At 46.4% G+C, this 11,618-nt stretch overlaps 1 protein-coding gene across 1 annotated transcript in view; it reads right to left on the bottom strand.

The window, feature by feature from the left end:
* Nucleotides 1-1,187: 1,187 nt before the first annotated feature.
* ASAH1 (N-acylsphingosine amidohydrolase 1) overlaps nucleotides 1,188-11,618 on the bottom strand; it is a 215,134-nt gene continuing 204,703 nt past the window's right edge. Inside the window, exon 14 of the mRNA XM_078678102.1 lies at nucleotides 1,188-2,121. Coding sequence (XP_078534228.1) covers nucleotides 2,032-2,121 — 90 coding nt within the window. The 3' untranslated portion in view covers nucleotides 1,188-2,031. The remainder of the gene's footprint in view (nucleotides 2,122-11,618) is intronic.

Raw genomic sequence — 11,618 nt, 5'->3', positions numbered from 1 at the left:
CGTTCGCAAACCATTATCTGCTCACCGTAACGATTGGCCATACAAGGTAGACGATTGGGATAAGGAATGAATAGTCTCACGGCGAGGTGGCAATGCACTGTAAGGGGAGGAAATGTACAGAGACCATAAAAGCAGGGCGTACTGAAGGTGGAGTGAGTAGAATGGTGAGTGTGCTTACCGATGAGCCGTTGGATCTTGGACTGGATATCTGGGATAACCGACGGCAAACATGAACCATGCGTTTATAGCAACCAGCGTGAGCGTCACCGAGGCCATATTGGGTGTGGAGTTCTGGCGTGTACACATAACTGACAGACTACTTAATAGCTGGACAGGGCTAGAATGCCAAGTATAGGAAAGAAGAGGCGCCTTGATGCCCATTGGGCTGAGTTCTGCGCGTTATAAATTTGCTTTCATTTCATTTCATAGTGGTGTTGGCTAACTGCTAAAAGAACATAGTGTACAAAGAACAGTCATGGTGGTAATATAAGTAGAAACATGTGGCTAGCGGGAGTGTAGTGAAATATCAGAATTACAATGGCGGGAAAGAGGTTGTTGTTGCCAGTACAAACTGTGCTTTCATTTCCTCATCACTTCTCATTATGACGAGTGTCTCTGCCACATTTTCCGTGCCTTCTTCTCCTGTCCGTGTGACACGGCTGGCATTGGCACGGGCCGGCTTCTCCCTGCATCACGAGTATTTAATGTCCCACAAGCAGTACATACAAGAAAGAAACGCTTTAAAATGTTTTCTAGATACCCTAACGATCCTTGAATGATAAATACATAGCTTCATGTTGTTAAATAACTAAAAATAACTAAGAAATCTGTGTTTGTTGTAGGAAAAATTGCCAAATAAAATGCCGCAAAATTGCCGCTAAATTTCCATATTTGTGACGCTAAATTTCCATTTTTGTGCCGCTAAATTTGCTAATCCATGCCGCTATATCCTGGGGGGTCTTAAAGGCAGACTTATCTGCTTTTGCCAATGCTTCATCAGGGTTTATGCCACTAGGCGTGCCCAAGCTGATACAATCACACATTTGAGCTAGATCACTGCAGACAGAGGGAGCTCAATCTTTACAGTTTAAGACACAATTTTTGCTATTATTTTCAAATCGAATATGAATGTGGAAGCTAATATTTTATTCTTTATACATACTACAAAAAGTAAGCAACATCTGAACTTGGTATAGGTAATATTTTATTTCCAATCTGCTCTCCTGGAAGGAGAAAGAAAAAAACAAAACGTACACGTAATTAAAGGGCAATAATCAATGGAATGCTTTTAATGCATTAAAGCTCATTAAAAAACAATCTAGCAAGGATTTTCTACATTCATTTTACGATAGTTCTGTTACAGTATTATAGTCAATCTGTGCTACCAACCTAAAGCAACACCATGAGATTTCTGGGCTTGAGAATGATACTGTCCACTGAAGCTAATGATTACAGCAGATCAAAACCATGGTGCTGGGCAGAAGCCTAGGCTAGTCTTGCTGATCCTGCTACCTTCTAAGGGACTAATGAGATGCATTTGTTGGGGACACCCCTCACATTTTGCTGCAGACTCAAGCAATTGCCTTAAAAAAGAACACAGAACTGGTTCAATTTCCCAGCAGTTAGGTAGGGGATACCGATTCTACAATATAGGTAATTGTTTATTCATAATACAAAATATCACCATTTCTTAAATAATGTCTGAAAATCTTACAATAATATATTTCTTTTCAAAACCCTGTAAACGCCCTTGAACTGCACGATTGGCTTAAAGTGATTCGTTATAAAAAGAAAAACTATGTGGAATTAGATCAGTGCAAGAGATGATTTAACGACAAAAGCGACTTTCGGTCAGTCCAGTAATTCAGTACAAGAAGGTTGTGGGAATTATATTGCCTCGTTTGCATATTAGAAACAGCAAACAAAGGCATCATTTTAACCCCACAAGAATACCCTGAGATATGCCAACGTATGCTCCTGCAGGTTAGTTGGGGGAAGCAGCCAGCCAGTTTTCCAAACGGGAACTTCTTTTCACCAAGGCATGCAAGGGTCAGGACAGTTCCGCAGATATGCTTCCAGTTTGCCTTCAGAAACTGACATCATTGCCGTATACGTAGTCAGCTAAGAAAGGAAAAATATACTGGTTATAACGTGTCAAGGTATTCAGGTACCAAAAGCCAAGTGACTGGCCACGATCACCAAACCAAACGAAAGGACACTCAAAGAACCGTTATTCGTCCCAGTATGCTACAATTCATTTCTAAAACTGAAAAACGAAGCTGCTTAGGCGATCTCAAAAGTCTTGTAAAAAACTGCTTTCTTTCATTACACTTACTATAAAGAAGGTGCAGGAAAAGTGTAACATACGAAAACATCACTCGCCTCTAACAACGATCTCCAACATGTATTCCAAAGGTTCAGACTACGCGCTCCTGCTACCTAGCGGTGGTTCTCGGAAAGCATGAAAACTCGCCTCACGCTTTGTTTTGCAGAATACTGAATGCCAGATGTACGTAGGTAATTGTTTGAGAAGACTAAATAGCGAATTTTTGCGATTTGCTGTTTGGTAATCGCAAACACCCATGTGCAAATGGATGTATTACACATTCAGTGATTCCCAGTGGGTCGCACATTGACCGACCTCATAAATATTAATGAGGTAGGACTGGCTTGCGACCCATTGGGAATCGTAAAAATCACAGGGATGGCGGCCTGCTGGGGTCAAAAGACCACCATGTCTGTGATTGCTTTTCAAAAAAGCATTTTTTTAAAAATGCAGCCTATTTTCCTTAAAGTAAAACGAGATGTGTTTCAAAAGGAAACATTAAAAGTTTTCTTTTCATTTTTAAGAGTAGGCAGTGGTCCGTGGGACCACTACCTGCTCTCAAAAATGTTTGTTCAAACATTCACAAAGGATAAGGGGTCCGTTAGGGACCCCTTTCCTTTTGTGAATGGGTTACCACCTACTTGAAGTTGGTGGCAAAATGCCAATGTTTTGAGAGCACATTTCGGTTGCAAACCATTCACACATACCACTGCGATTCGGCATTAGGAAGGGACACCCTAAACACGGCCCCTCCTAACACCAAATTATAAACCCAAATGGTGATTCAGTAATAGGTTACTGAATCGCAAATAGGGATTTGTACATTTCAAATAGCCTTTTTGCATTTGCAAACGGGGAACACAAAAACACTTTGTACATCTGGCCCTGAGTTTTTAAATTCTTATACACAGTAACTGCATTTCAGCTGAAAGCAGAGGCAAGCCTCTGAGAAGATCATACATACAGTAATTTAAGTAAACTCAAACTACCCTCTGCCTAGACAAGACAGGGACAGATCCAGCATTGTGCAGAGAGAAGAGTTAGAAGTAAACTGGGAGTCCTCTAACCACTGTATCAAATCCTCTTGCCATTATTGCACTGTGGTGGATTGGAGTATGGTACTGTTCCCAAAAAACAAAGATCGCAGTTCCAGCACTTAAAGAGCTATCGAGATACAAGGCAAAAATCATATGGCTTCTGTTTGGGGGAATAATATATTAACAGATTGCCACCTGTGGTGAATTTGCGTTCAGGTATACTTGTGTTGTGCATTAGTTGCACCATTGCTATCACGTGCCACAGGCTATTAAACAACAGGTCAATGGAGGGCCTCTTTCTTCTGCTAAAATCAAGAGATAAATTGTTGCGTTGCTCCCCGCATGTATGAAAACAAGACTCTATTATCAGAGTTGCTCCCTCCAGAGCTTCTGGGCATAAGCCTAGAATGGAAATGGCCGGAACTGGGTAAGGCTAAATCAATCTGATATGGATTATTCTAAACTTGGCATCGTTGGTGTTGTTTCCCCAGACTTTTTGACCTCTACCTCCTGTATTTTTGATGCGGTGTTGGATTTCGTTTTTGCTGGCTTAGCTGCTTTGGAAACTTTGCCACTGCTGATCAGTGTCAAAGTGCAAGTGCTTGCAGTGTAAATTGTGATAACCATTGGTTACTCCTGACTGGCATATTTGATTTACTGGTAAGCCCCTAGTAAAGTGCACTAAGTTTGTCAGGGCATGTACATGAAATGGTAATAATGGGCCTGCAGCACTGCTTGTGCCCCCCACATGAGTAGCCCTGAAAAGGATTCTCAGACCTGCCTTTGCAGTGTCTGTGCGCAGTTTGTTAACTACCAGGTCGACTTGACAAGTGCACCCACTTGCCAGGCCGTAACCTTCCCCTTTCTTACATGTAAGGTACGTGTAGGGCACCCCTATGGTAGGCCCAAGGTACCACCATGGGCAAGGTGAAGTGTATGTGAATGGTAGGAAATGTACTGGTGTGTGTGACATGTCCTGATAATGAAATCATTTTGTTTTTCACTATTGAAAGGCTATCTTGACCCATAGGAAAGAATGAGAAATGCTTTGTAACATCTTACAAGTAGAACTTCCCATTGGGATTCCCATTGGGATTAGGTAGGATTGGAAACAGGCTGTGGTGCTTCCCCTCCGCAAGAAGCCCAACATTAGCTTTGAGAACCTGGACAATCTACGCCCCATCTCATTGCTGCCTTATCTCTCTAAGGTAGCGGAGAAGGTGGTAAATAAACAGCTAATGACATATGTGGAGGACGGCAACCATCTTCATCCTACCCAATTCGGGTTTCGGCCCCGTCACTCCACGGAGTCCGCCCTTCTGAGGGCCACCGAAGCTCTCAGGCAGGGTGCCGACGAGGGACAAACAATGGCGCTAATTTTATTAGATCTTAGCGCCGCGTTCGACACTGTAGCACATTCCATCTTGCTACAGTGTCTGAACAAGGTTGGGGTGAGAGGGGCAGCGTTGAAATGGATTTATTCATTTCTTACCGGCCGGGGTTTCCAAGTGAGGCAGGGTGACCACTACTCGGAGCGAATTCCTTTGTACCAGGAGGTGCCGCAGGGCTCGTCCCTGAGTCCAACACTTTTCAATCTTTATGTCGCTCCGATTGCCACCTTAGTAAAGAGTCACGGCCTCAGCTTGGTGTCGTATGCCGACGACACGCAGTTGGTTATCTCCCTATCGCGCGCACCCGGTCTTTCGGCGGACATCTTCAGAGCATGCATGCAAGACCTTGCTGCCTGGATGTCCGCCAATTGCCTCAAGCTCAACGGAGGCAAGACCGAGGTGCTGGTCGTGGGGGGTTGCCAGTCTGCGTGGACGTCGGCATGGTGGCCATCTTCCCTGGGCCCAACACCCATTCCGTGCCAAAAAGCGAGGAACCTGGGCATTTGGTTTGATGCTGCCCTCACCTTTGGCCCTCAGATCAACCAGGTGGTCGGACTTTGCTTTGGGACCCTTAAAAGCCTCAGGAAGACTCTGAAGTTCCTGCCTGTGAGAGCCCGACAAACCTTGGTACATGCACTAGTCACATCAAGGATGGACTATGGCAACCTTCTCTATTTAGGCACCCTGGAGAAGAATCTTAGTCGCTTACAGGTCCTACAGAATGCTGCTGCCCGACTAGTGCTCAGACTACCCAGAAGAGCTGCTTCTGCAGCGGCTCTCCGGTCTTTGCACTGGCTCCCGGTCAGAAGCAGGGTAGAATTTAAAGCACTCTGTACGTGCCATCGGATCATTAATGGGAGATCCCCTCTCCCTCTGCAAGGACTTTTGACATCTTATGAGCCTCCCCGATCCTTGAGATCTTCCGGCTCTGGACTCCTGGTTGTCCCTAAGGTGTCCAGAGCACGGATGGGGGGAAGATCTTTCAGATGCCTTGCAGCCGCTAGATGGAACAAGCTGCCCATGGCACTGCGATTAGAGCCATCTGAATCAATTTTTAGAGCTAAGCTTAAAACTGCTCTATTCGCTCAGTAGGTCTGCCGCTTCTGTAAGTTCCAGTAATAAAAGTTCTCCTCAGCGCGGGGACACGCCGTTGTTGCGTCACCATGCGCTTTATAAAACTCCCTAAATAGAAAAAAAAAGAAATAGGGAAGGATAACGTTACTTACCCAGCTAAGTGTTTCAAACAGGAAATCGTCCTCAAGGGATTGTTTGTGCAGCTGCACACCATGGTAGTTGGCAACTCTACCTATCAGTTCTATATAGCCTATGCTGTCGTACAGTGGAGAGGGTTTTGTAGGGTAAAGGCCAGGATCGTTTCCTGTGGGAGAGTTGGTGTTGTAATCTCTCCACGGGTCTGGTACTAATGGTACATTGTCCCCACCCCCAACCCCATCTTCATCATCCTGATCTTCAGGTGTGTTTGGTGGTGAGTGCTCAGGTGAAATCATTAAATGTTGAGGTTGTGGAGAAGAATTTGTCCCAACATTTTTCCTCTTCAAAGGAATTTGGTAGGCCTACTCCGATTCAGGTTTTCTTTTCAGTGACACTTTTATAGTGATATGTCCAGTAGTTGGATGGATTTACAACTCTTGTTGTTTCAGATCCAGCTTGCTAAGCGGAGCATCGAAAAGTTGTTCCCCAGAAGGGATGGGCACATCCAGTTGTTTCGATGCAGAAATTTTCACTGCCTATGGTTTCGGAGCCAGAGTCATGGATCCTGAGGATTTCGGATCCAAAAGTGTTTCGGTGTCAAAGGTAGTTGGCCGGAGCGGTCTTTGATTTCGACCCAGAAGGTTTCGGATCAGAGCCCGTTTTCTGTCGGCTTGGGTCGGAGCCGGAAGGCTTATGGGCGTGTTTCTGTGCCAAACCAGAAGGTGGGGCATCAGAAACATGTGCACGGTGCCGACCGTGGCCCGGATGTAGGGGTAGGATCAGAGTCTTTATCTTGGGCTGAGGTGGACTTTGGGGCATGGGAGTAACTATACTCACAGTACGCTGCCCTTGCGGGATCTCGTTGTCCCTCTCGGAGCTGTAGTCAGAGATGGCGATGAGATCTTGTTCTACCTCGACTCCCATGGCGTCTACGGCCTCTTGTTCAGAATCTTCTCCGAAGAGGTCCGGAATGGAGCTTGAATGTTGGCTCTGCATGTTGCGACGTCGAGCCCGAAGGTCGCGAAGCGTCTCTGTGGAGCAGAAAGCCATGCATGCGTCGCAGCCTGTTCTCTGTGCTCCGGAGACAAGCACTGGTTGCACACTTTGTGTGAGTCGGTGCATGTGGCACAGAGGGCAGAATTTGAATGGAGTCCGTCCATTGACTGCGAGGCGGATCGAAACAGTTATTTTTTAAGTAAATACAATACGCGGAGAAAGGGATACACAATCGAAAATAATACCGTTGAGGGGGGAGTGTATTGCTCACAGAGGGAAACCGAAGAAACGGTGTCGAACTGGAGCACAGCAATTCACGTCCGAACCCGATGGAGGAAAAAAACAATAAAACAATGGAGTTGATGCCCATGCGCACGATCACCGAAAGGAGGAGTCACCTACCTCATGACTAGAAAAGACTTCTTTGAAGAAAAACAAACTGCAATCATCCGGACTTAACACTAGATGGCAGGAGCATGCAAAGCACGTGATCTACAGCTCACATGCCTCTAACAAAGTTCAGACTCTCTGAACTCAGAATTTGATAACACATCTCTTAGTAAAGATGGTTTTTAAATTGTGTGTTTAACAATGCCACTTTTAGAAAGTAGGCATTTCCTTGTTTACCCATTCTGTGTGCCTCTGCCTGTTTGTGTATTGACGGTCTGGTTTTGGAGTGACAGGGGCTGGGGATGTGCATTTACTGTAGACAGCCTATGGGGGGGGGAGGAGGGGTTGAGATGTGCCTGGCCTTCCTGGATGACTGAGAGCTGAGCTGAGTAGACCTTGGCAGAATTTAGAGTAGTGGGTGGAGATTTCTTTGCATCTGAATATTTTGGGGTATATGTATTACACCTGAAACCCCAGAGATTTAGATCACTTCTGGACTCAAGAGGAACAACTGCCAAGGAGAAGAGCTAAAGAGCTGTGAGGAGGAGTACTGCCCCTTTGCCTTGTGCTGCGTGGGGTTGACCTACAGTTGCTGTTTCTGCCAAGGAAAGAACAAAGGCTGGAACTTTGCTTTGAACCTGCTTGAAGAAGATCTTCAAGGGCCTGTGTGTGCTGGCCTCTCGCTCTGAAGTCTCAGGAACACAAAGACTTCACCCTAGCTCCCCGGAACTCTGCTTCTGAGAGTTCTGACCTGCCTGGAGGCGCCTGTTCCAGTTCTGGGCCTTTAGAGGTTGTGCTTGCTGCTGGGAGCTGGAAGAAACCTGAAGAACTAAGAGAATCAACACATCGCTCTTCTGGTGGCTGTTTTTCCGGAGCAGCACCGCTGTGCGAGAAGAAATCTCCACATATCACTGAGCCACTACTGAACCGACGCAGAACTTGTCGCTGCTGCAAAACCCGGCGGGATCAGGGCTGAAGAAACCGACGCAGCCCCACTCATCGTCCCCACATCAATCACCGAAGCATCCCAGATTACCATGCATCGTAACAGTTCGGCAAGTTTTCTCAATGCATCACCCGAGGACCAGAACCGTTTTGGAGTCGATGTATCACTTCCCCCTACAGGCGGGATTTGACGCATCACTTCCCCTGCGTGCAGCAGAACAGTCGCATCGCCTCACCATGGTCCCAGGAACGGAAGCATCTCTTTGTTTCTCGACACTTCCCATCTCTGCGGCTGTTTGGCCTTGTGAATTTTGATGCATCTGCAGGTATGTTGTGAGAAATCACGCATCCATAGTTTTCTATGGACCAAGTGTTTAAAACCTTTCTAAAGTCATATTCTTAACACTGGATTTTTGTCATTTTGGTTTTGTTGACTTTAGATAAAGATACTTTATTTTATAAACTGGTGTGGTGTCCCTTTGTGGTATTATCACTGCATTACTGTGTGTCTTGAGTACAATTACTTTACACTTTGCCTTTGGAATAAGTCTGTTTGCTTATGCCAAGCTACCCAGGGGGTGAGCAGGGGTTATTTTAAGTGTGTATCCCCCTGACCTTGACTAGAAGCAAGGGGCCCTATTTGGAAACAGTTACCTACCTCTGCCAACTAGAGAACCCCATTTCTAACAGCTTACAACTACATTCCAAAATATCTGGACAGGTGAGCAGGACCATCGCATATGGAGGGAGGGTCCCCTGTCCATCAGGAAATTGCCAGTGCGATCGGGAAAGATGCAAAAAAGACGTACCGGTCTTTGGATCCAGAGCAGGCCTGGAACAGCATTACAAAGTGGGTCAGGTTCTTAGTGACTGCTTTTGGCATTGAGAGGAGTATGGTCCCATGTCTCAATTGGCAGTACTGGAGTCTGTAAGACTTTTGGGTGGCAAATTCCGTTTTGCACAGCGGGAAAGCTTTTACCCTACATTGATGGAATAGGTTGGCTAGCGTTCTACAATCCCCTTTTTTCCAATCGCAGAAAGCGGTCCTTCTTTGTGGTTGGGACGAAGCCTTGGTTAGGGTTTTAGTATATGGAAGGAGGGACGTCAGATAGGATCTAAACCTTTGACCGCTTTGTGGTTGGTAAGAATCCGTGGTTAAGGTCACACACTTCATTCTTTCTGGCCTTGTCAGAAATGTGTTTCACTGGCACTGCACCCTTTTCGGTCAAGCCAATTCCAAAATGAGCATTTCACTATTGCCTTGAATATAAAATGTAATTAACTGGAAGCAATTGGAATAGGTGCAGGACCATTGGCATTATGTTAATCTGGAGGAAATTGGTGATTACGCTTACATAGCTCACTGTACCACCAATCTCTCCTATCAGGTACCATACCCTTTTGCCACCGGTTCATCGGAAGCAGACTGAGAAGCACTTCAGGGAACCTCCTGGGGTGAGCATGATGAATCCGGTCTCCTTCCTCTTAACTAGCAGACCTTTTGCCTCTTCAAACACCATTGCTAATTTGTAGTATATTCGTGTGCACAAACCACTGGTTGTGGGACTTTATCACCAAACTCGCTATATAAAAACCTTTTTATGCCTGTTTCACCCTCTCACTAGGGGTGTTGTGTTGTGTGTGTCTGTGTTTGTGCATGGATTATCAGGGTGCAAATCCACCAGATGGGATCAGCATTTCGCCATCTGTAAACTGTGTTTATTTTACTCTCCACAGGTCTAGGAACTTGAGCAGGACCGATCAGCCTGCTACTCGGTATTACCGCCCATAGAAGGTTGTATACCATATTGCAAGTTTCTAATTTTCATCTTACTTTCATCACTTTTTAGTTAATTTTTCACAGTGTGGTACACAACAACTAGGTCCTGAGGAATTGCCATCACGGCAAGAAACAGGTCGACCATACACGAGGGTAGTAGCTAACTTGCTAGGATAGTTCCAGGGCATTTAGCTCCCTTCCCACCCCCTTTTAATCAAGGAAATCTACCACAAGAATAAAATAGGTTGTGGACTGATTTACCTTTTTTAACTTAACTATTCACTTCACGACCACACTCCCCCCCGCCCTCTCACACGCATGCACCATATGGCCGGGACAAAAGAGCTCCGATAAAGAGCCCCGGTTTCGGAAGCCCGTCAGACATTGCAGCGCCAGTCTGACGAGGAGCAGAACCCATATGATGAAGCATGACACCTAGCTTGCTGGGTGTGTGAGGGTTCTAGTCCCAACAAGGGGATTCCCCCCTCATCCTAGCACACACACCTCTACTACTTCACTCTTCCCGGGGAACTTTGTACTCTCTCTGAATTACATGAAAATCCAGCCCCTGGCTCCTCTGGTACTGGCCTATACCTCTGGGCAGACAGCCACCAGTTCAGACACTTTCCCTCTCAGTCATATCAATCGCCCAATTGTTGGTCTCTGTAAGCCCTTCCTCTCCCAGTGTATGTTTCATTGGGCCCTGTCAAGAGATAGTCTGTAGTTCATGTGCTCACTTGGCTTCCTCCTATTTCTGTGTGCCACAATCCTCTTCCTCCGCTACTGCCCACCTGGGGCCCTATTCCAACTGCCTGGTACTAGTCCTCTTCTGTAGCCCTGGGGCACTAAATCCTCATCAAACGATGCACCTGATGGCTCCATCCCATCGGGGGGATACCCTTAAAATGTCAAACTCTTCTGTTAGATAGACAGGCCTTCGCAGCCAGTGCATGACCCTACACACTGCCTAAAAGGTTTTTGCTCGGTCTGCTGGCCAAAGGGCTGGACATTAGCCCCGGGGACCTTTCCTTCATAAGCCACTGATGGGGGCTGTCCCACTCTTCCAGCTTGCTAGGGTACCCTCCATGGTTTCCCATCACTGCCACCAGGTCCAGGATCATCAATGGACCAGAGCCAGGTCGCTTTACTCACTTGGATTTTGACAATGCCCAGGCTCCACCCCGCCCGGTTGGCCACAGAAATTCTTCTTGCACCCGGGTGCTCTTCCCAGTCAGTGGTCTCCTCCTTCAAGATTGCACAACCAGGTACACCACTGTGTTGCTGGACCTCGGTACAGTGCCTGAGATAGCGTGCCACCCCCAGGCTGCACTTGCCACTGCAAAAATAGCACCTGCTCTCTTATTTAGGCTGTGCCTCCTTTCAGCGTTGGTGTCTCACTGCATGAGTCCTTAATACCACTGGTCTGGGATTTTCAGATGCCTATGCAGTCTTCAGAATTGCCCACTGTTGGCGCTTGCTTACAGTGCCTGAGAGCTGCTGCAAAAGCTTTTCATGGCCAGACAGGAGTGTAAACTACAGGC

The sequence above is a fragment of the Lissotriton helveticus genome, chromosome 2_2 (assembly GCF_964261635.1).
Source record: "Lissotriton helveticus chromosome 2_2, aLisHel1.1, whole genome shotgun sequence".
Classification (NCBI taxonomy): Eukaryota; Metazoa; Chordata; class Amphibia; order Caudata; family Salamandridae; genus Lissotriton; species Lissotriton helveticus.
Note: the sequence above shows the minus strand (reverse complement) of the source record. Positions and strands in the feature narration are given on the sequence as shown.